Genomic DNA, 24232 nt, shown 5'->3' on the forward strand with positions numbered 1-24232 from the left:
AGAAAGCAAAGGACAGATGGAAACACACACACACACACAAATTAACAACAAATTAACTCCATCCTCCAGTGGAGTGACAGAGACACACACACACACACACACACATCTACAGACACTGATCCACTTAGAATCTACGTAGGACAAACACACTGTGGCCACATTCATCCCTCATCAGGTCTGATCTGACTCCAGCTCTATCTCCAATGCTCCAACCTTGGTGGAGTTCTTCACCTCTCCACTGGGTGGCAGTGTTAAGCTGGTGATGGCGTCGGCCTCCCTCCCTCACACATCCACTTTACCTTCCCTGCGTGTTTTCACTCCCCTCCATCAGAGGGAACATGATGGTACAAGGATGAGGTTCATCTATAATCATGTTCATCTAAAAGCCTGTGCTGTAGGTGACCTTGACCTCTGACCTCTGTAAGGTGGGTGGTGGTGGAAAGGGGAGATTTCTCTGTGGAGGTTATTTAAATGTCCCTCCTCTAACATGTCTATGTCCTACAAATGCAACAAAAGACAACCTATACATACAAATGTATGGAGTGGAGGTAAAATATAACTACAAGCAGGGGAATGGTGATTATGACCAGAGAGGAACTGGCAACCAGGGCGGTGTTAGTGTTGCATGTATACTTACCACCTGCAGGGGCAGAGAGAGACCAGGGGACCAGGTTTGGTTAGCATGGGGAAGGTTTGAAAGGGAGCAAAAGCAACGGAAAAAAGGGAGAAAGAAGAAGGATATTAGTTAGAGGAGGAGAGGGAAACTACTGAAAGCAGGTTTATCAAAAAGGACAGAGTTCAGTTCAGGAGCAGAGAGGCTGAGACGGGACGGACGCCGGTCACACGGCACAGCGCTCCAGTTTAACAATGAACACACCAGACTCCTCCAAGAGAGGAGAGACAGAAAGGGGTCAGAAAGTAGGACGCAGAGGGGAGGAGAGAAAGGGAGGGAGAGAGAGAGAGGGAGAGAGAGAGAGAGGCACAGAGGGAGAGAGGGAGAGTGAGTAAGAGAGCGGGAGAAGGAGAGAGGGAAAGAGAGACACAGAGAGAGAGAGGGAGAGGTAGAGAGAGAGTGAGTGAGAGAGTGGGAGAAGGAGAGAGGGAGAGAGAGAGAAAGAGAGAGTGGGTAAGAGAGCGAGAGAGAGGGAGAGAGAGAGAGAGAGAGAGAGGGCAGGCGTGAATGATGGCTCAGCAGGAGGAAGAGCTACTCGTTGTGGACTTCATGAGGGAACTTAAGTAAAGTTTGCACTTACGTGTCCGTGTAGATCAGTGTTGAGCAACATGAGGGCGCAGGTCAACGTGTGGGCTCCATCTGCAAGGGAGAAGGTCAACCAAATGTCATGCTGTCACACACACACACACACACTACATCTGAGGTAGCGTGAAATGTGATTAAAGCAACACCGCTACAAAATACCACTTCTACTACATCGTGCCTTTGCGCTCTTACCTTTCTCTTCATCAGGACACTCTTCCTCGTTACCATCCTCACCATCCTCACCCTGGTGGGTCTCACCCTCTAATGGGGGTGTCTGTGGGTTGCAGTGGCAGAAGCGCCTGGAGAAATGAACGAGGACCCTCTCTCTCTCCTGGGTCTCGCCCATCAGAGGAAAAGCTTTCAGGAAGTTTCTGTCACACACACACACACACACACACAGCCACGACACAAGGTCAGCTGGAGGTCGCACAAATACGGACACAAGTTTCCACATTACGATTTGACAGAGGAAAACATTACGGAATATCTGACTGAGAGAAATTGTGACAGACAGTTCAATCATCTGTCGCTGTTCTATACACAACTGAGGCAGAGACGCTGAAAAGATAGGAAACATATAGAATCTACACTAAATATACTGACTAAGACCTTTACACGCCTCAATAACTCAATGTATGCAATGTATACATCACATCATTGTGTTTACGTGGCATGTGAGTAAAAAAGGCCATCACCTCAGTAGAATCTAATGTTTTATGTTCTTCATAAACAAAGGAGATCCTGATTTCATTGAGGCTGTAAAATTCATCAAACTGCAGTCAACGTCTCAATTTGGCCACATGAGATTCTGAGTGAGTGTGAGGCTCCTCAGTGTGAGGCTCCTCAGTGTGAGGCTCCTCGTGCTGCTGCTGCTGCTGCTGCTGGGTAATTATGGTCATCTTACAGTTTTCCCTGGTGGGGGCTGGAGAGGAAGTCAGTCGCTGGAGTGTTTTTCCTGAAGAGATTGGTGGATGTGTGGTGCAGTGTGAGCACAAAGACATGCGGGTGTGTGCGTGTGTGTGTGTGTGTGTGAGCCAAACGTGCTGCGGTAACGTTTGTTTGTCAGTCTTTGGATCCTTGTACTCACTGTTTTCACTCAGTGTTTTCACCTCGTCCCCGCTGACACGCTACAAGGAATGTGCAGATTTCCATTTGTATATTTAACAAGAATGCAGAGCGAGCTGAGCCCTCCGTCACAGTTAGGGATCGTGGTGAAAGTGCAGTCCTCAACTCAGCTGACGCAAAGATTTGGTTGACCTTTTTACTGAGGGGCCACAGCACACACACACACACACACACTAGGAGAACATAATCCTAGTTCTCATTCTAATCATAATATTTGTGGCAATAATCGCAATTTGACTGTTTGAGCTGCAGCCTTAGTTTTCCTCCTGCTCGCCTCTGTGTGGATCATCTGGTAACATCTGCAGTAACAGAATGTCAGAGTCACTCAGCGTTTACATTTATGAAGCTGCAGAGAAGCACGCAGCTCATAAGAGCAACCAGGGCCGTGCAGACAGGTCTCACAGCTTTAGGGCCTCATTAGTTCTGGATCTAAGCTGCTAAACACCAGCCTGAGTGCATGTAGGACCTGAAGCTTGCTTCCTGCTTAGGCACACACTGCAGTGAACACATCAGGCTGAGCTAAAGGCAGCGGTTTAGACATCAACATGTCAGGTACACGCCAGTGATGAGCTACACTGCTGTCAGCTACAGCAGCTAAGTGTACGCGACACGACAGCTACATTACACACACACACACACACGTACACACGTTCACTCTGCACTACAGACAGCTGACTGTGCATTACCTCAGGGCTCGATCCAGAGAAAAGCCGGAGAAATCAAAGAAACTCAGGTACTCTGATGCCACCAACTGGCTGAAGTCGTTACTGCAGAGAGAGAGAGAGAGAGAGAGAGAGAGAGAGAGAGAGAGAGAGAGAGAGAGAGAGAGAGAGAGAGAGAGAGAGAGAGAGAGAGAGAGAGAGAGAGGGGGTGTGAGGGAGTGTGTGTTCATGTTTTGCCTTGATGTCCTTGTGTTCATGTTTTCATATAGTGACCATGTGTTTATGCTGGCTTAAGCAAGTCCTTTGTTTTCAGCCAATCAAAGCTCACGTATGATAATTACATCCCCCAAGGAGGTTATGTTATTGACTCAGTGTGTTTGTGTGTGTGTGTGTGTGTGTGTGTACATGTGTGTGTGTGTTCTTGAGTGTTAGCAGGATAACTCCAAAGGTTATAAACGTTACTATGACATTTAATAGAGGTGGATTGTGAGCCAGGGCACATATATTGCAGATGTTTAGGTGGATCCAGAGTTTTAAAGCTGTTAAATGTTTGGAACATAATTCTGAGGTCATAGACAACCATTCAGACTCTGAGGCTTCTGCTGTGTTCACACTCGGTTACCACCAGTCAACAACAACCAACGATGACACAGGCAGCCCTCAAACCAAAACACTAACATTGGATAGTGCGTGTGTGTGTGTGTGTGTGTGTGTGTGTCTGTGTGTGTGTTGTGTGCGTGCTTACTTCTTGCCCAGGTGTCTGGCCACGTCGCAGCGCTTGAAGCCCTCGAGGTGGTAGAGGCGCTTGGCCAGCCTCTTGGCGGCCTCACAGTCGGCTCGGCAGCCATTGGCCAGCGTGTCGGTGCTGCCGCGCTCCAAGCGCTCCAGACTGCCCAGATCACACTCCTCGGAGTCTGACAGCACGTCTGTGAGGTTGGCATCGCTGCAGAGGCGGACGCAGACACACACGTGTACACACAAGCAGGTGTCCAGGTTAATGAAGGAGATGAAACATGTGTTACTGTTACACACGCCTCGGCTTTTAACAGCAAACAGGAGAAACGATTGAGCATAAAACTATTAAGGGACGAATGACTGAGCCAGTTTGAGCGTGAACCTGTACAGGACCTTGTTTCAGTCAAATTAGATTGTTTTAACATTTGGGATGAGTGAAAACACTGTCAACTGTTATGGTGAATATAGAATAATGTGATTATAAACATCCATGAGTCCAGAAACCTTCAGTTCAAACCACGAATACAATCAGAAGTCTGTCAAAAACAAACTGATACGGAGGCTTGAAGTTAGAAAAAATGAGCTCAATGAAGAAACAATGCTTCCTCGAGCCTTGACAAATTCCGTCCCTTGCCCTTGAGCAAGGCACCCGCCCTATATCTGCTGTAGTAAACGCTCCCCGTCATGCTGGTTGTGTGTGAAGGATCCCAGCTGTGAATGGGTGTAACTGTGTGAACGTGAAGCAGGGCATTCCTGCAGAAGGTTGAATGTCCTCCATGGAGCCTCACGGGAGCAACGCAAGCGCAGAAACAATACCATCCTCTGACAGAGTGAGACTCCAGCGATCCCACAGCGCTCTGCTCCAACCAGCCACTTGACTGTCAAACCCTATAAATGTCCCGTATGAGGTAACATCCTGATATTACCACATCGTCTGGAAGCAAACTGAACCGTCCTGGCACCTGCTCAACAGCACTCCGAGGCACGTTTTCACTCAGCTTGCGTTGTTGGGGGTTGAGAATGTTTACACAATCCTGTCTTACTCAACTCCTCCAGTCAGAGCTCAAAGTCAAACAGCACGTCCAGCAGTGTGTGTGTGTGTGTGTGTGTGTGTGTGGAGGAACCAGGCGGAGGTGGAGTGAAGGACAGAGTCTGATGGAACCCAAACTGCTGCAGGATCATCAGGAGAACGGAAAGCATGGATGCAGACGGCTCATTAGCGCCTGGTTACTCATTTATTTATGCCCTCTTGTGTCCTCTGTATACTTGTGCGGAGTTAATTAGGCTTTTTACTGGACTCTTTGAGTTTGGGTTACAGCTGATTAGCAGAAGTGAAGCCTCTTTTATTGGCTTCAGAGACAAATCTGTTCAAGTCCCCTCATACATTTATCCCTCTAATAGAGACGATGTCATCTCGTCCACATTAGCAGCAGGGGAAGGGGAAGTGACATTATGGGCAAAGTTTAACGTTATCTTATTGGAATAACATGAATAAGGTCAACCAGGAGACTGTGGAAGTAACAGAGTAAGCATCAAAAGCGGCTCCAACTGGTTTAGAGAATATTCTTCAACAGAGTTTGAGTTAAATATGATTTAATAGCGGCATTCAAGATTCCTGAGAAACGAATTAACTTTAAGCCACCGATCCAAATCAAAGCAGCGTAACATTTAATAATCAATGACTGAATGGACTGAACAACACACACACTTGTGGACTCAAACACCAACTGTCCGCGTCCATTCAGCCTTCACTTCCTGTTTGTGTGTGTGTGTGTGCGTCTGTCAGCAGGCTCCACAGATGATTCAGATGTTTTTTGCATAATCTCATCAGGCCAATTGCATTAGGCTCAACAATTCAATGTGCTACGCCGCATTGTCGTAGGGATGAGCTGGTTACCACGGATACAGCGGAAGCCAGTTGTCATGTGCTGGGGGATGAACACTGAGGGTCGTAAGAGCTCTGACGCGGCCTGGAGCAGTTTGGCTGCCAGGCACAAACTGCACTCAGAGGCTACACACTTATCCAAAAAACGAACACACACACACACACACACACACACACACTTACTGCATGGTATGTAAAGGACGTAAGGGAAGAAAAATGCATGCATAATCCAATTGTGTATCCATAGACATTAACACACACACACACACACATATGGACACAGATAATGAGATTGTGGTAAACCATTAAGACAATATGTGGCTTTGTGTTGGCAGGGAAATTGCTTCTGCTTGTCTGCTCGTATGAATTCAGCTCAAACTCAGAGAAACCTCATCAATCATTCAAGGCTCATATCAGCCGTGGGGGGCGGGGGGGCAATGAACCCGGACTCCCCCCGTTTGGCGCACACACACACACAAAATAAGAGAGAGCGGGGGAAAGACAGAAAGCGACAGAGAGGGAGAGAGGGAGAGAGAGAGAGCGGGGGAGAGGGAGAGCGACTGAAGTATCTGAAGTGTTAGATATCTGATATGTGATATTAGATCCTTGACCTCACAGCGCCTCAGGCCAGGTGACACAATGAGACCATGTGTCATCTAAAGTCATGATTCTATATCCTCAGGCCACACATACACACTCACAGTGTGTGTGTGTGAGAGAGACAATGAGAGCATGACAGTGCATGCCAGTGACTCACACACTAATCTCTATAGTTGTGCACCACCCTCACACACACACACACACACACACACACACAACAACAAGGTGTGTCTGCATAAAAGGTGTGAGTGTCTATGTGTGTGTGTGTGTGTGTCTCAGTGGCATCTTCCATGACATCAAAGGGGGAATTTTGGTCACACACACGTACACACACTTACTCACTGTCACACACATAACATGTATGTGTGCGTCTGTGTGCGTCAGCGTTGCCAGGTCCTCTGCTGAGGCTTGTAGCTACACACACACACACACACACACACTGATGCAACTGAAGACTTACGTGTGTTTAACAAGCAACAAAGCCAAACGCAGGTAGAGACACAAAGCTCAGGCGACATCACAACAAGCAGCAGCGCACACACACACACACACACACACACACACTTGTTTCCCTGGCTGCTGTTGACAGTCCCAGGTCACCACTGGAGGTCATGACAGAGGAAGGTTTGACTCTTATTGACTTTTAAAAACCTGCGGGTCACAGTTCAGAGCAAACACAGAGACCATGAAGCTCCTGGTGCTGTGGGAGCAGATGGGAGCAGACGGGAGCAGACGGGAGGAGCAGAGGAGCTGAAGCCATCTTGTGCTGTTCTCCCTCTGAACCCCTCCACAGCTGTGAGCAGTGAGAGTGACAGAGCGGACAGATGTGTGTGTGAATCTAACACATCTGCTGCAACCTGAGTCCATAGTAAAGTGGATCACAGGAGTGTTTACGGGCTTTAACGTCTCTCTGCTGTATGAACGTAACAGCAGCACTGGACTCGTTTGTCGTTTGCGTCAAGTTGCTGCACTATTCCCGTTTTTAGTTTTTGCCACGCAGCGTAACGTTCGATTCCCACCACTGACGTAAATAATAGAACCCTCAGCTAAACTCCACAGATGAGAGAGGAAGCACAGACTTACAGGAGCTGCAGTAAAAAGTCAAAGTGAACGTCATATTCTTCTTTCCACATCGTCTCTCGGCTCTTTGGCATCGGGTTGAAGACGCGCGGTGGTCGGACCGCCTCATCCTCCCGCAGCCGCTAAACTCCGCATCGGTCCGGTTTCCCCGCGTCGCTTTGCTTTTACCCGAACCCGAATCAGATCTCTTCGCCCGAACCGCGCACCGTGAACAGTTCGCAGTTCGGAGCTTCGTATCCGCCCGCGGCCTCGTCCCGCGGCGCGATTCCCATTCAACAGGCGGGGGAAGTGGAGGGTTTGTTCCTTGGAAGTTTCTTGGACGCAGAGGAGAGAGGATGTGGGAGGAGGAGCGACCCGCTGCTGCTGCACAGCCTCTTCCTGATGAATTAAATGTTCCTCCGCACAATGGCTCCGTGTGTCCCCGGCCAGCACACACACACACACACACGCACACACTTACACACACACTTCCTCTGCCCTGGAGCCAGGCAGATCGGCCCAGTGTGTGTGTGTGTGTGTCGTGTGGTCGTTTCTGTGCATTCATTCATGATATGGCCTCAGTAAACAAACACAAAGTCCAAGCTGAGAGGCAGCAAAGCAAATGTGTGTGTGTGTGTGTGTGTGTGTGTGTGTGTGTGTGTGTGTGGACGACTATTTTTAAATCAGGAAAGTCAAAAGTTTGTGTTTTATAAAACGTTTGACTTTAAACACATTTAGGGTGGTGTTATATATTCATTCAACCTCAATGCACAGAAACCAAACAAGGAATCCAGGAGCAGATCCCGACATAATGTTTGTGTGTCTGAACTTCTCCTCCTCTATCTGCTCCATCTTGTTATTCCTTTCTTTTCCGGTGTGTTGTCACTCTGCAGCGATTCACCCTGATTGCTGGCGCCGTGTTTAGATGTGGGATGTTTGTGTGTGTGTGTGTGTGTGTGTGTGTGTGTGTGTGTGTGTGTGTGTGTGTGCGTGCTACGTGGACAATCATCTGCATCGGCCTCCACAGATGTTTAGATTGTGAAGACCCCCACCCATCCCTGCCTCCAAACTCTCTTTGCTCTGCTGATACTGAGGAGAAGATCTTCCTCTTAACGGCAGATTTGTAGGAAGAGTTCCTTCTCTTCCTTATCAAACATCTCCTGAGTTTCTCTGATTGCTGCCTGAGGAGTTCCGTTCCTCAGACACATTGTTACACGTCATGCTGTGTGTGTGTTGCTCGTAGGCCAGCAGCAGGAGTTCTAAGAAGTTCTAAGTTGAAGTTCTGTGTGTAAATGTGTGGCGTGTCAGGGGCGGAGGTCAGAATCAAATTGAAGTTTTCCGATCTTTGGTCCAGCAGGACATCAGAGCGACACGTGACCCTCAGCTCGCTTCATCAGCCTTTGAAGTGAAGCTCTGTGTAGACCCCCACTCCCCGCCCCCCCCCCCGCCCCCCTGGAGTACTGAGGGGAAACACAGCGTGGCTCTGGGCCTGGAAGAGGCCTGGGCCAGCTGGAGCACGTGTGAAGATCAGCCAGCATGTTCCACCGCTGACAACGCAACAAATGTGATTAAAGCCGCAGAAATTAGTGCCTGGCTCAGACCGACTTTAATCTGAGAGATTTAACCTCGCAGGCAGCTTGGGCTTTTACAAAGTTCCTTTTTTGTCTTTAGACAGCAAAAAGAAAACCGACCCTTCTGCTTAATGTCTGAGTTAAAATATCACCTCATTGAAGGAGTGGCTGGCACACACACACACACACACACACACACGCACACACAGGTTTGTTTATAGGCCACACTGACACATCCCTGGTTCCTCTTTCTGCTTGGGTGGAACAGAGGACCAGAGGACAGAAGATCAGAAGCTGAGGGGTCAAGAGAGACGGATTAGGGGGAGGAGTCAGAAGATGAGAATAGAAGCGAACCCCCAGGAGGGCCATGGCGTGTGTCCAGTATCAGGACAGAGAGGACCGTCCACCACGTCGGGTCAGGACAACAACAATGACTCCACTGATTTTCCTTGACAACACACACACATTGTTGGATGGTTCATTAAATCACTAAGCTGCTGTAAAGTGAAGAGCAGCGTTTGTGAGCCTGACACTGTTTCCACTCACTCCTCTGCAGTCTGTTATAAAAACCTCCTTCAAAACAATCACCGTCATAACTTCCTGGAATATTTAAACTGGGAACATCTGGAGTGTAAACTGCAGCCAGATAATGTGGGCGGAGCCAACACAGCGTCCCAACTGACAGTGTTGTCATGTTTACAATGTTGCTGTTGTTGTTGTTGTAATCCTCTCCAGGCTTATTGATGTCCAAACCTAAGGTGTCCACAGTCTGAATACATGTCCATGGAAACCAAATGAACGCATGTATGTGTATGTGGCCTTACACATACATGTTGAGTAGCTTTTAGAGACGTTTCCCGTGTTCACATGGATCCATACGGCGCCATTCTGTTGCCAAGTGCCCAAAATAGATCAATCCAAAAAAGCCCAGATGAAGGATCCTAATGTCATAATGAGCAGCCAGATTTGATTGGAGGCTGTTGTTTGTAACCAGATAACTCTAATCTCATTATGTGTCTTCTGTTACGCTGCAGCTCTGTGTAAAGTGAGTCCACTGCTCCGTGGCTCTCTAGCTCCTACACACACACACAACAATGGACAATGGTGACCTCTCTTGGCCGGTTGGATGAGACAAATGGTGGTCAGGTGTGCCTGTGTGTGTGTGTGTGTGTGTATACTCCATAGTACAACACTGAGCACAGCTGCTTGATCTGACAGCCAGAGAATAACTTCCAAGTTTGCCGCCTTGCAATCTGTTACACACTCAACACGCAAGACCAGACAAGAAATCAGACACAATCCTTTCCTGCGGTCTGATTCTGCGTTCACACACACACACACACACACACACACACACACACACATACAGAGAGAGAGAGAGGAAGTGCAGACTGACACCTCAGAGGAGAGAAGCCTGCAGTAAGAAGAGGCTCATTCAGCCAAAACAGACACACAAAGACACACAAAGAGACGGGGATGTGTCGTAACGCACAGCAGCGCTATAAATAGATAGTGACAGGGATAAATCTGCTGCTGCTCAAATGATTCAGTGTGTGTGGAGGGTGAAAAGATGAATTTGTATGTGTCTGTATGCATGTGTGTGTGTGTGTGTGTGTGTGTGTGTGTGTGTGTGTGTGTGTGTGTTCATATCTCTGCCTGCATGAGAGCGAGGAGAGGATAATCTGCACCGCAATAAACCCATGCAAAGGGTTTTAGTCCCAAAGTGACACATACTGAAAGACGAGTGTGTATGTGTGTGTGTGTGTGTGTGTGTGTGTGTGTGTGTGAGTGTGTGTCAGAGAGAGAGACAGATCCAGAGGGTGAAACATGGATCCTTGTATCTGCCTCGCTGACTGTGCATCAAGCTCGCCGTGTGCATTTCTGTTTGCACACGCATACTGCTGACCCGGGTGTGCGTTATGTGTGTGGGTGTGCGTGTGTGTGTGTGTGTGTGCGTTTCTATACTCGACAGTGTATATGAAAGAGATTAGTCCACAGCTCAGAGCCGCCTCTCTGATATGGAAACAACTGTGCCTGGCTTTCATCTGCTCTGCTGGAGCTCAGATCTGCTGGGGGAGGAACACACACACACACACGGGCAGCGTGTTCCTCACATCCTTCACCCACACACACACACACACACACACACACACACACACACACACACCTGCATGCACAGATGCGTGTGTTCCTGTGCATATTATTATGCATTAAAGCCGGCATATCTGTATGTGTTCAACCAGTGATCACCTCTGTGTACACGTGCCGATCAAAGGAGTGAGCTAAAGAGAGAGGCAGACAGGCAGGCAGACAGACAGGCAGGCAGGCAGACAGGTTGCATCATGGTGGTTGTAGCAGGTTGTATGGTTTAAGGTTAAGCTTCACCCTTGATGACGGCTCTCCTGCAGAGCAACACACACACTCTCTGACTGACTCATTAACCCACCAAATGATGTGAGCCATTTTGGCAAAGTCATCAACCAAACCACCTGCCCAACAGAGAGGCAGACACACACACACACACACACACACACGGCGTGTTACTGATGAAACTTTACAGACTAAGCAGGTTTTCTTACTGCGTAGGAAAGAGCCTGGCACCTTCCAGAGTGTGTGTGTGTGTGTGTGTGTGTGTGTGTGTGTGTGTGTGTGTGTGTGTGTGTGTGTGAGTGTGTGAGCTGAGGTAAAGCTGGTTTTTGTTCTCTCCCCTCTTGGCTCAGCTCGTTCTGAGCAGTGGACTGCATTTTGAGCACCAAAATAACCTCTGCGTACACACCGTGTGCACACTGAGTGTTACGGGCAACAAAAGCAACAAAGAGCAGCAGCAGAGATTCGGGATCCAGCTGCTGGACATAATGACAAACACAGAGTCACCTGGAGCTGAGAGTCAAACTTATTTCTGGCACCGGCAAAGACTAAAAATAAATCACTTTCTGTTTCCTCTGACAGAGAAGTCACAGTGTGCCGCTCTGGGACCAAACATCAGTCGCTCTGTCTCCTATTCCAGTGACATGGTGTGTACCCCCCCCCCCCCCCCCCCCCATGGACCAGGAGCAACGACTCCACCAGGCTGAGGAACAGCACAATGACATCGGTGAGGTCGCTGGTCTGAAGCAGCCAAAGACAAACAAAGTGAGCAGACTGTGTTTGTATATTCAGAGTGACTGACAGCAGACAACACGATGGAGGACAGAGGATTGTATTCCTCTGTATCAGACTGTAGAGTCACTGAGTCTCCAAATCAACACGTGATATCTGCCTGATGCTGAATCGCCACGGCAACAATCCCTTGGCACCACAGAAGAGCTCAAACATTTTTTAATGAGTGACACGGAGAATGACAGGAGAGCAACCTGACTGACTGGCAGCACAGCTAAATGTCTGCCAGCTCAGTGATTGACTGAACACTTTGTATCTGCCTCGCTGCAGCTGCCCCGCCTGCGGGGAAAAAGACCGGTTGCCCACGACGCCCAAGGTGCCAAATTATGTCAACGCGCCAATTCTGCAGCTACCCACCGGCAAGAATGGAGAAGGAGGGAGAGGAGAGGAGAGGAGAGGAGAGGAGAGGAGAGGAGAGGAAGATAAGACAAGCACAGCAGGGGGGAGAACAGTGGGGGGGTGGAGGAAGGAGGTGAAGCAAAGAATAAAGGAGGAGGAAGCTGTGGGGGGGGGGGGGGCAGCAGATGAGATGAAGTGAGATAAAGGGTAGAGGGAGGAGAAGCAAAACGAGAGGAGGGACGGAGCCGAGGAAGCTGAAGGACGGGGAGGAAGACAGGAGGAGAGGAAGAGGACAGGAAAACATGTCAGGCTGGAGGAGGAGAACAAGGCCCAGCAGGTTCAATTTATATCTCAGATTAATGAGCGTTTCTCTCTGACCCACATGTTCACACATGCTGTGAATTAGAGCTTAAAGCTTTTAAGAGGACGTTTCACTCTGACTCTGACTCTGACTCTGACTCTGACTCTGACTCTTTATTCAGTGGAGCTGTGTGTGTGTGTGTGTGAGAGCTCATCCAGAAGAGACTCAGCATTAGGATTTCAGCAAACTCATGCTTGCTCTCTTAAGAGCATCAAAGCTAAAGTGTGAGTTTAAAGCATGAAGGGTTTAACCTCCACTGTATTGACTCTGCATTAAGGCACCTAGGATGACTCTAAAACCTGAACTGTCCCTTTAAGAGCCACGAGCACATGGATCCACTCGGGCTTTAAGCGCTCAAATGTCTGGCAAGCTGGCCAGCATAGTGGAGAAATAACCTCTCATTCACACACACACACACACACACACACACACACAAGCACACACTTGGACCCCGCTGGGTAGAGGAAAGCTGAAGACGATGATGTCATCACGTAAACAATAGCTCATTCAGCTTGGCGCTGGTGGTCAGGAAGCCGGTCCGTGCTTAAAGGACAACATCTGTAGACAGATGGGGGTGGGGGAGGGGGGCCAGGGGGTGAAGGGGGTGGGGAGGGAGGGTCTGTATCCAAACCCGGGTCCGGTCCAGGTGAGTGTGAGACTTAACCCCTGCTCTTATCTCAGCTTTGTAACTGTAGGATCAGTGTTCTGCACGTGGAGCTGCAGGGATCGTATGGTGGCCAGACAGACAGACAGGCAGACAGACAGACCTACAGCCATAGGTCAAGTTACATGGCTGTCCCCATATGGTTGTTGTTAGCACCTCCCCCTTCAGAGGCCCTGGCCTGCCTTCCTCAAACCCCTTTAGTGCTATTAAGGTAATTAAATGGAGTAAAGTGGTGTCAGCTGCTGCCATGCAAATACTCTCAGTGTGGGGCGAGAGGAGGCCATGTGACCCTCTGAGGCTGACGTCCAACATGTTACACTACAGTCCCAGCAGCTGTGATGAATGTTAGCATGTTAGCTTTGATCTCCAGTACACGACCACAACACTCGTCCAACAGATATTGTTTTCTTTCAGGGTCTGCTGTCATGTTGAACCCTCTCCTCGTGTGTGTGAGCACCAGAGTGTGTCTGGGGCTTTAGAGCAGAATGACTGGAGAGGAGCCACGAGCTGCGGGTCTGCAAACAAACCTGCCTTCTGAATTTACTCAAGTCTGAATCACCACCAACTGGGCAAGAAGCAGTTTCATTCCAAATTCAACAAGACAGTTTGAACAGCCGGACCGAGGCTGTAAGAATGTGAAACTCCTCCTGCTGCCACCTACAACTCTACATCTCACCTCTATTCCAGAGGAGAGGAAGGATTTTACTGGGATCCTGTCTCTTTACCATCACGTTAGCATGTGTGTGTGTGTATAATGTGCTACTGTCCTTTAAAGCCAGACCAAGCAGACCAGCCAGACTCCCCGTCCCCCCCCTGCCCCCCCTCTGAGGGCCCACAGCTGGGCCTCACCAGGGCTTGGGCCACCTGCTGGCTGAGGCCGGGTCACAGCATATTAATTACTCTAAAGGCTTCAATATGATATTTACACAAAGCTTCCTTTGTCCAGCTGCAGCAGGACACACAGAGGGGTCCAAAGATTCACCCAAAGGAAAAGGCAGGATGAGAGATGAATGGCATGCAGAGCGCCGGACTACATCTCCTACATCTAACTCACTGCTTTATTAAGACAGCTGGAGGCTTGACTACAGCTTTACCACATTAAATCAGGAGAAGTCAAGTCCATCCATCCATCATCCATCCATCCTCTCATCCTGTTCAGGTCCGTGGGCTCCTCCAGTCTGTCCCAGCAGCCATTGTGTTGAGTTATCAAAGTCCAATCACATTTAAAATATATAATCTGATACACAACCTGAAGACTTTTCCATCTATTCTTTGTATAAATCAAATCAGATGTCAGTGAACCTTCATCCCAGCTGAGAAGCGGTGGATGATGTTGTGATCCTGGATCTAAAGTGGGCCTGGTCTCACCTGACAGAGCTGTGCAGGTCTACAGATCCTTCCCCCTCCCTCTCTGTGTGGTATCCATTAGGTATGGCCCAGCGTCCGGGTTGGCTCAGCACAAACTCTGACCTGCTCCCTGGTATGGTGGTCCTCAGGGGGCTCCGTCCCGCTCCTGCCACGTCTCCCTGTCCCCAGCCGCACCCGGCCGCGACGCCCCCGGCCTTCAGGTCCTCCGACCCGGCCTCGGGTCCCTCTTGCTCTTGAACGGTTGCTAGCTCCAGCTCCAGAGGTTCGGGGCACTGTAACAGCGCCCTCTGTTGGATGAGCGGTGTCAGTGGCGCCTCAAAGCTGACGCAGCTGTCCGTCTCGTCGGTGAGGGACAGCACGTCCAGCGAGTCCAGGCTGCTGTAGCAGGTCCCGCCCCTCAGCAGAGCCGACTCCACGATGCGCTCAAACGTGGAGCTGAAGCCGTCTCTGTTGTCCACTTGACCTTTCTCCCTCTCTGCGTCCAACTCTCGCTCCTCTTCTTCCTCGTCTTCCTCCACCTGCTCTACAATCTGCTCGAATGCGGAGCTGAAGCTGTCCTGGTTTCCTCTCTCTTTCGGGACCCCTTCCTCCTCTTCCTCCTCTTCCTCCACTTCTGTGTCAGCCTGCTCTACAGTAGTCTCAAAGTTAGAGCTAAAAGTGTCCAAGTGTGTGTGTGTGCTGTCCACGTGTGCTCCCTCCTCCTCCTCCTCCTCCTCCTCACCCACTTCATCGTCCTCTTCATTTACATCTATTCCATTTTCCAGCCTGTGAGAGAATGGAGGAAGAAGAGGAAGGTCATGAAAACATCTTTGGTTTATAAGAAGAGCCCAGGTTCTTTGTGTGAGACGTAAATGTTTAAATCATCTTCATCATTTTGGAACACAAAAGGCAAATATGAGAAGAAGAAGAAGAAGAAGAAGAAGAAGAGGAAGAAGAAGAAGAAGAAGCCAATCTGTCTGCTCTGATTGTTAATAATGAACAGAAATAGGCCAGCAAATTCTTTTTTTTAAATGAAATACTGATGAACAATAGAGATTCTTCTTCTTCTTCAGATGAAATCAGATCAGACTGAGCTCATCAATATTCCTCTCATCAGCCCACAGAGACTCAGAGTGACACTGATTGAGTTATAAAATGGAGCGCAGCATATTAGTCTAATTCTGTGTGAAGGAGGGAGGGAGGGGCAGGGTGGCGGGGAGCGTATCCCAGCATGCACCGGGGCCAGCGGCAGGGTACGGAGCGCCCGTCGAGGTCCAACTCAACACAAATGAACTCATTCATACTCGGATTCACACCGGAGCCAATTTAGATTTTCCAATTCAGCTCATTTGCATGTTTTCGGGGCTGAGATGCTGCAGGAGGAAACCCTGCGGAGGAAACACACGCAGGAGACCAAGCATGTTAGATACATGCATCACGTGACCAGGAGTTCTGCCGTGGCGACGGAGCTGAGAGCTTAAAGCCACACGATGAAGACTGCAGGGTCTCATCTCTGCCGAAGGTCAAGAAGGTTCCTTTGATGTTCATTCATAGAGACGTGAACATCGACTCTACTGAATCCTGACTGAGCCTGAACTCACCGTGCAGCCTCGCTGTCTGTAGACGGCTTCTTCTCTTCCTCCTCTTTCTTCCCCTCCTCTTCCTCCTTCATCTCGTCCTGTGTTGCCTCCTCTGCCGGTGAGCTTCCCTCTACATTCACACACCCTTCCCCTCTGGTCACACTCCTCTCTCCCCCCTCTCCCTCCGCCCCTCCATCTGTCTGTCCATCTTTCCTCTTCTCTGTCCCTTCACCTTCTCCTCCCTCATCCTTTGACCCTCCCCTCCCCTCTCCTTCCCTGTGTGTGTCTCCTTGTGCCTCCTCCTTCCTCCCTTTATGTCCCTTCTCCTGGCTCTTGTCCACGTCCTCCCCGGCCCCCGGCCCGTCCTGCTCCGCCTGGCTGCTTGTCTCTGTGGACGGGCTGGAGGTGTTGGGCTCCACTGGGTTCTCTGGTGGGGTGGGAGAGGGCAGGGCCTGCCCCTCCTGGGTCATGGTGCTCTTCACACTCGGGGTGGCAGTCCACTGGGACAGAGCTTCAGATCAGAAGACCTGAAGAAGAGGACAAGAGAGAGAGACAAGGAGGACAACGTGACAAAGGAGAAGAAGGAACAGTCTGACACAGAAAGATGATTACTTTGATTACTTTGAGTCAACTTCAACAAATACATATGGGTGTTAGAACAAACAGAGAGAGAGAGAGAGAGAGAGAGAGAGAGAGAGAGAGAGAGAGAGAGAGAGAGAGCGAGAGAGGGTGCAGATACAGTATGTGGAACAGTTTGTCCTCACGACCAGATGATTCCAAAAACAGCACTGAAATGAGGACAGCAGAGGAGCACAGAGACTTCTTCCCTCTCATGATCCTGCAGGCTCGACCACAGCCTGAGATTTCAACCTGCAACCTTGTAGATAACCTGTTCACCTCAGCCATCCCAGACCTCTGTAGGGTCTGGGATGTGTGTGTGTGTGTGTGTGTGTGTGTGTGTGTGTGTGTGTGTGTGTGTGTGTGTGTGTGTGAGGCTCAAGGGCACATGCTAATGCTGAGTTCTTAATTGTAGTTCTGCGCAGCTTGTTGTATGTAAATGAATGAATTCTTTTTTTTTTAATATTTTATTCTTTTAATGAGATTTATTCTGTGCTGCAGTCACTTTAAGATGGCTTTATGTTTACGTCGCGGGGGCGAGACAGAAACTAGCAGTTTGTTTATCCTGAAGCTGGTGGAGTAAAGGTGCAGCTGATTGTAACCATGGCAGCCTCAGAGTCCTGAGACGCCCTCCCTCCATCTCTGCTGAATCATCCACAGCTTCCAGCTCTGCTGCAGTGAAAGGCTTTACTCTCCCGGCCCACATGCAGGTAAAGACCCACTGAGGCTGAATGGAACATTATGAGGCCGAGCTTCACCTCCTGCCAACTCTGCTCTGTGGCTCGGTGAGGGACATTCTTTGCATTTCTGCTTCAGTCCGACACCAAACTGAGCTGTAGAGTGTGCAGTAATAACAGCAGACGGGCCTGACGGTGTGTCAGAGAGATCAACACGCAAACCAGCTTCACTCCATCATCTGAACAAGCGCCTTAGACTGAAATGGAGCTACAACAGAACAGAGCTGCTGTAGGACGACACAATGTGGAAACACAACAGCAGTGAGCTTCCATTAACATGAATACTGCACAAGATGAAGGTGCAAATGGAGAGATGGTAACAGAAAGTCTCACAAAGTGCTTTCAGCGCTCACTTGAGGTGGACTCTGTGGTGAAATGATAAAGGAATCATCTGTAAGCCTATCCTGTAAACAGAGCCGGTGGAGCGAGAGTCACACAGGTCGGGACGCCGGCGTAATGAAGATGAGGCTGAACGACTTCAATGTAAATATGAGCTGCATGATTGAAGGCAAACACTGCGACTTCACATGGGAACTGTGTAGACTTTGTGTCGCACCAAAGCCGACTGGAAACACGAGGACTGTGTGTGTGTGTGTGTGTGTGTGTGTGTGTGTGTGTCTGCTCCTCCAGCCTCTGTGTTGATATCGTCTTCATCTCAGGGGGGCCGTCCTGACTGACACTCCAACTCATCTTCTCTGAATGTGTGATCAGTTATTGATCAGGCATTTCTCTCATCAGTCTCTTGTGGTGGGGAAGCCGCTGAGCAGTGTGTGTGTGTGTGTGTGTCGCAGTCGATGTGTGGAAGAATCCATCAGTTCATATTCTGTGTGGCGTGTTATTCTTTTGCTGCATTATGACACAGTAGAGACTGGCCGTGCAGTCGGCGTCTGCAATGAGATTCCACACGATGCCACAGTCGTACGGACGCGCACACACACACACACACACACACACACACACACACACACACACATCGACCACAGGGACATGCTGCCTTACATGGAAACAGTGGACGGTTATGAAACCAGACACGGAAAGTGAAAATTCTGTGTGTGTGCGTGTGTGTGCATGTGTGTGCATGTGTGTGTGTGTGTGTGTGTGTGTGCAGTTTCCCCTCTCCCTCTCCTCTTCGTCTGGCCTATATTTTCTGCTATCTCATATTCTAACTTGTTCTCTGCCGGCTCCTTTTTCTGTCTCATCCTCTCGTTTGGTGGTAAATTGAGGTAAATGGGCTTTAGTCTGCAGAAATGGAGAAGTGTTCAAGCTCGCAGCTCTGAGAGAGGGGAGAGGGGAGAGGGGAGAGGGGAGAGAGAAGAGAGGAGAGGGGAGAGGGGAGAGGGGAGAGGGGAGAGGGGAGAGGGGAGAGAGGAGAGGGGAGAGGGGAGAGGGGAAGGGCTCAGCCTGCCCACCTGAACGGATGGAGAAAACACAGCCAATGTGAAGTGAAGACGTGTGTGTGTGTGTGTGTGTGTGTGTGTGTATCTCTGAGTCTTTGTGTCTGTGTGTGTGTACAGTGGCTATCAGGAGAGAGTTATTGCATTTCACTCTTGTCAGCAGAACAGTGGGGCTCTTAAGCCTTATCAATTTTCTTTAATTGCCATCAGGCCATCTGCCAATCATGTGAACAAAACACAAACACACACACACACACACACACACACACACACACACACACACTCACACACTGAGGTTCAAAAACATGCAGTCCCAGACTCACACAAATCAATAAGGATGACGATGGATAAGAGGCCAAGTCTCCATTAAATAGCTTTCTTCTGTCTATTCTGGCTTTTAATCTCTGTATCTCTTAAATCTGTCTTTATCTGTCTGCCTGTCTTTGTCTCAGACAGACACACACTCGGGGGGGCGCACGCACACACACACACACACACACAGAGCAACACCACCATGCGCACAACATAAGGTAATTTATTGATCTGTGAGATACAGAGCTGCAGTCTGCTGGGAGATAAGCATGACTGGTTTGTGAGGCAGAGAGACAAAGCAGCCATGCAGGGGAGGAGAAACAGGAGAAGCAGGAGAAGCAGGAGGAGCAGGAGAAGCAGGAGGAGCAGGAGAAGCAGGAGAAGCTCCACGCCTCCTCACAGCACCAACCTCCGACTGGGACACAGAGCTCGGTCAGAGGTTGGACACAACTTTGAGAAATAAAGCGGTGAACTTTTTGTTTAGGTTTGATTTTAGCGGCATTTAGTGCTTAAATACAGAACAAAGCTGAAGTACTCAACCAAACATCCTGGACCCAATTCTACTTATTGATAACATAACCTGATAGCATAACCATGACGTTTGGAGTGATCCTGCCTTTTGTGCCATTGAGCAAGGCACCTAACGCCACACTATTCCAGCAGACAAACTGTTTTAAACAAAGGAATTGAAGCTTTAGTGGTTAAATGAAGTACTTGCAGTCTGTCTGTCTCTCTCAGATGGACGGACCCAGACGCTCCTGTCGTCCCGTCAGTGCAGCGTTGCGTTCAGGTCTACGTGACGGCAGAACCGGTTGACCACTTCTAACACGTGTGATCTCATTACAGTCATTTTCAACTAATGAACTAACTGAATGAAAACAGAGCCCTTTGGTTTGTCCTGTGTGTTTGTGACTGAAGGGCAGAGACGCAACAATGACAACAGGCAGGAAGGAGACGAGGCAGCTGCTTCAATGCAGTCATACACACCAGTCCACCAGCTCACATGATACAACAACACATGAGTGAGTCACCTAACAATCAGCCTGAGGAGAGAGAGAGGTTTTAAAAATGACAGGTTTTGCATTTTTCCACACAAAATTCCTCAGCAATCACAATTTATAACCTAAACAATGACATCAGCCCTCAATACAGGAACTACACATAACAAGACACAACAGGAAACATCTCTCTCTCTCTCTCTCTCTCCCTCTCTCTCTCTCCCTTTTTCTCTCTCTCTCTCTCTCTATGGCCTTTTCCTCTCCTCCGTTGTCCTCTCCTCTCTTCCTCTTCCTCTCTCAGTAGAATGCTGCAGTCTTACAGTATAAATGACCTACTGACCCCGTTCAGAAGCAAAGGAGGATGCACGATTGGCACTGCAGCCCACATACACATCCACTCCCACACGCACACACACACACACACAAGATGCAGGAGTACACACAGCCACAGATGCACAGATGCAGACAGAAAGAAGGGGGGGCGGCGGAGGGGGGAATCATTTCCTGGTTGTTGTCTGGGACAGGAAAGCAGGGAAAAACGGAGCTGGATGAACTCCAGGGTGTTTCCTACCCAGCCTGCCTGCCTGCCTGCCTGCCTGCCTGCCTGCCTGTGTGTCCCACCAGCCCAGTGGACCGTGGCGCTCCAATCACCCCGATATGTCACTTCTAGGCTGTCAAGGTCAACCGTCCACTCGCATTTTGTCACCAGAAGACTCACAAGTGTCCTCATATGATTACACTACGCTACAATACACCACAAAATGGAAAACTGACTCTGGAGTGTGTGAATATAACTTACATCATGGTGTATACAAAGGGTCTGTTCTCTCAGAGTGGTTTGTGTGTGTGTGTGTGTGTGTGTGTGTGTGTGTGGGAGAAACAAACGGATAGACGGAGAGAAGAAGAGCTCAGACAGAGACAGAGTTTGGTCTGGGGCCGCTGCTGCAGGTGTTTGTGCGTGTTTGTGCATGTTTGTGCGTGTGTGGGGATGTGTGCGTGTGTGTGCGCGCGCTCGTCTGACACCTTGATTCGAAGCAGAGGGAAGCTGCAGTTGTATATCGGGGGGAATAAATTACAATGGATCCGGACGAGACATGCAAATGTCTATAATTAAGTTAATAGCAACTTTGCTTGCAGGATAAAAACTGAGCTGCGATCAGACGCCGGTTTAAAGCCCCGCCCCTCCTGGAGAAGCTGTTTACACTTAACATGTACATCTTTATAATATTGATATAGTTGATTAGTCTCTAATAATCTTCACTTTCTTGATGTGTGTGTGTGTGCGTGTGTGCGTGTGTGTGTGTGTGTGTGTGTTAGGATCATTGTCTGATGGTGCCTTTTGCTTTTCAGATACATTTATTATTACACCTTGACTGCATTATGAGGTCATATCAAACCATATTACACGGGTTTGATACTGCTGCACAATGCTGAACCTTTAAAGTATTGTACTGTACATATAATACCTCATATCTTACTAAAAGACATTGTAACATGCTGCATATTTCATATTACTTTGTCAGTTTGTTTGTGTGACTGCTCTCTCCACTCTGACTGAGGCTGAATTACTTAAACTCCTGTGCATCATAAACATTTATACTTGTCTAGGTATAAGATGATGTGTTTAGATTCTCTATTTTAACTTCTATTCTACGGTTAAGTCGTAACGTATAACGTCTCATCTATACATGTCAACCCATATGACTGGACCTCTTTGGTTGCTGTAGCACCTGAATGTCTCCTCGGGGATCAATAAAGAATATCAGCTTATGAATCACATGAATCTCCCTTAGATTAATCATGGGAATACTGACGGCCTTATTATTTAAAGTGTTCCTTAATACACTGAAAGACATAAACCCCGGAGTGGTAAGGCTCATTGTCTCTCTCTCTCTCTCTCTCTCTCTCTCTCTCTGTGTGAGTGTGTGTGTGTGTGTGTGTGTGTGTGTGTGTGTGTGTGTGTGTGTGTGTGTGTGTGTGTGTGTGTGTGTGTGCGTGCGTGTGTGTGTGTGTGTGTAAGAGAAAGAGAGAGAGTGAGAGTGAGAGTGGGAGGGGGGCCCACAGCGCTAGACAGCCATGTTCTCCCAGCCTCCTCGAGCCAGTAACCATGACAACAGGATGGCTGGGAGAAACGGCTCCGGCTCCGTTGAGGCCGGTGTCTTTCTCTTCCTCCAGAATAGACCTTGGTCGCGTTTCAAGCCTGCCTTGTCCCTCTTCCTCCTCTCGGGGAGGGGGGACGCGGAGGGAGAACACACACACAAACACACACACACACCTCCCCGTCAAAGTCCCACGGCCCTCACGCTGCACATCTACAGCCCGTATTAGCCCCGCAAACAGAGCCGCGCTGGAGGCTGCGGGGCTTGCGGGGCTGTGAATCTCTTGCCCGCATATTAGCGAGAAAAGGGGGGACACGAAATCCCCCAGCAGCCCCCAGCGAGAAGCATCTAAACCCGGCTAGGAGAGAACTAAAACCAAGCTTGGCTGTCTTTGTTGATGGAATGGAGATGTTGGCCGCTAACAACACTCCTGCTAGCTGTCTGATTAAAACACTTTCAGCGTGTGTTCTGTACTCACCAGCTGAAAAAAGCGTCCAGTTTGCCAGGAGAGGAGAGTTGAGCAGCGCAGGCAGTCCTCCGTCTCTCCCCCTCTCTGTGTACATCCACACCGGGGAATAGCTGCTGACAGACGGGCTCTTTTCTCTCTCCACACGGGTCCTCCCCCCTCCCTCCCCTCCCTCCCTCCCTCGCTCACGCTCTTAACTAAACCGTGCGTAGTCTCGCGCCTGGCTGCCAGCACGCGGGCGGGCAGGCGGGCTCGTCGGGGCGCGCGGGGGAGGTCCGGGCGGCGCGAGGCGGTGAGCGACTGGAGGATGGAGGCTCGCGTGCGTCTGCGTCTCCGTCTCCGGCTCCCTCCGCGTGGAGCCTCCGCGTGCGTCTGCGAGGCTGAGCCGCAGCTGACAGACTGTAAGCCCGCTACTCCCGCCTCCTCCGCCCCGGTGTCTAACGGGATGCTGCCGTCACTCTCCCGTGGGGAAGCCGAACACTGTGAACGGGACCAGCGGGTCTCGTCGGGGCCCTGTTGCTGTTAAGACCTGCAGTGGAGATGAAATGGAATGGTTATAGTGGATCCTGATGCAGAGCAGAGCGGCGACCCAGCGGTTCCCAAACTCGGGTCTGGGGACTTCCAGTGGGAGCTCGAGATCGCGTCAAGATGTCACGAGAAAGATTGATTATTGGTTATTTTACCAGATATTCAGCACGGGGAGAGGGACAGAATCTTATCTTGGGAAATGACAAGAACAACAGAGCGCAGAATGATTTACAGGCAGACAAATAGCGCGTCCAAGGTCCAAAGTCCTGCAGCTGTTTCACATCCAGCTTTGGTCAGTCAGATCTTGGACTGGGTTTAGGAATTTCAAGTCTGGAAAGGGGAAAAGCCAATAAAAGAGTCAAGTCATGGAGGCTGACATGGTGCCATCAGACCTTACAAGTGGAGGAAATAACCAGTGGCAAAAGGCAGAGCCGCCATTATATTACACAATTTCGCCCCTAAAAACTTAAACAAGGTGGAGAAAATGTCCCCAATGTAGTTTCCTGTAACGTCATAACTAATATAATTTTAAAGAATCGACAACTTCTGGTATGAAGCTGATGTTTTCTTGCAAATTGGCTCCAGACTTTTGGACTTCCTGCCCTTTTCTTGGAACATGGGTGAGAAAATACAATCCGATTTGAGTAAAGCAGAGAAACAAGAGAGCAAAGCAAGTTAGTTCTCAGAAAGTGCAAACCTCTGCTAATGTATAATAACAACCAAAACATGCAAAGT

The 24232-nt window shown here is 49.4% G+C and overlaps 2 protein-coding genes across 3 annotated transcripts in view; one reads left to right on the forward strand and one right to left on the reverse strand.

The window, feature by feature from the left end:
- Positions 1-23116, reverse strand: part of psd2 (pleckstrin and Sec7 domain containing 2) — a 28193-nt gene extending 5077 nt beyond the window's left edge. The window contains exons 1-7 of one of the 2 annotated variants that reach the window (XM_076137868.1): positions 22982-23116; positions 16367-16872; positions 14787-15551; positions 3791-3988; positions 3070-3150; positions 1451-1629; positions 1254-1312 (exon numbers count right to left, since the gene is read on the reverse strand). In XM_076137868.1, the coding sequence (XP_075993983.1) occupies positions 1254-1312; positions 1451-1629; positions 3070-3150; positions 3791-3988; positions 14787-15551; positions 16367-16815 (1731 nt within the window). In that variant the 5' untranslated portion in view covers positions 16816-16872; positions 22982-23116. Of the gene's footprint in view, positions 1-1253; positions 1313-1450; positions 1630-3069; positions 3151-3790; positions 3989-7348; positions 7829-14786; positions 15552-16366; positions 16873-22981 lie in introns of those variants that run through there. The other variant, XM_076137869.1, reaches the window with a different exon arrangement.
- The window catches only part of LOC142988642 (stimulator of interferon genes protein-like), a 114422-nt gene continuing 96401 nt past the window's right edge, over positions 6212-24232 (forward strand). Inside the window, exon 1 of the mRNA XM_076137871.1 lies at positions 6212-6230. The gene's annotated coding sequence lies outside the window, so the exon portion shown is untranslated. The remainder of the gene's footprint in view (positions 6231-24232) is intronic.

This window comes from Genypterus blacodes, unplaced genomic scaffold, assembly GCF_046128005.1.
Source record: "Genypterus blacodes isolate CSIRO-AG114 ecotype Tasmania unplaced genomic scaffold, CSIRO-AGI_Gbla_v1 ptg000340l_1, whole genome shotgun sequence".
NCBI classification, from domain to species: Eukaryota; Metazoa; Chordata; class Actinopteri; order Ophidiiformes; family Ophidiidae; genus Genypterus; species Genypterus blacodes.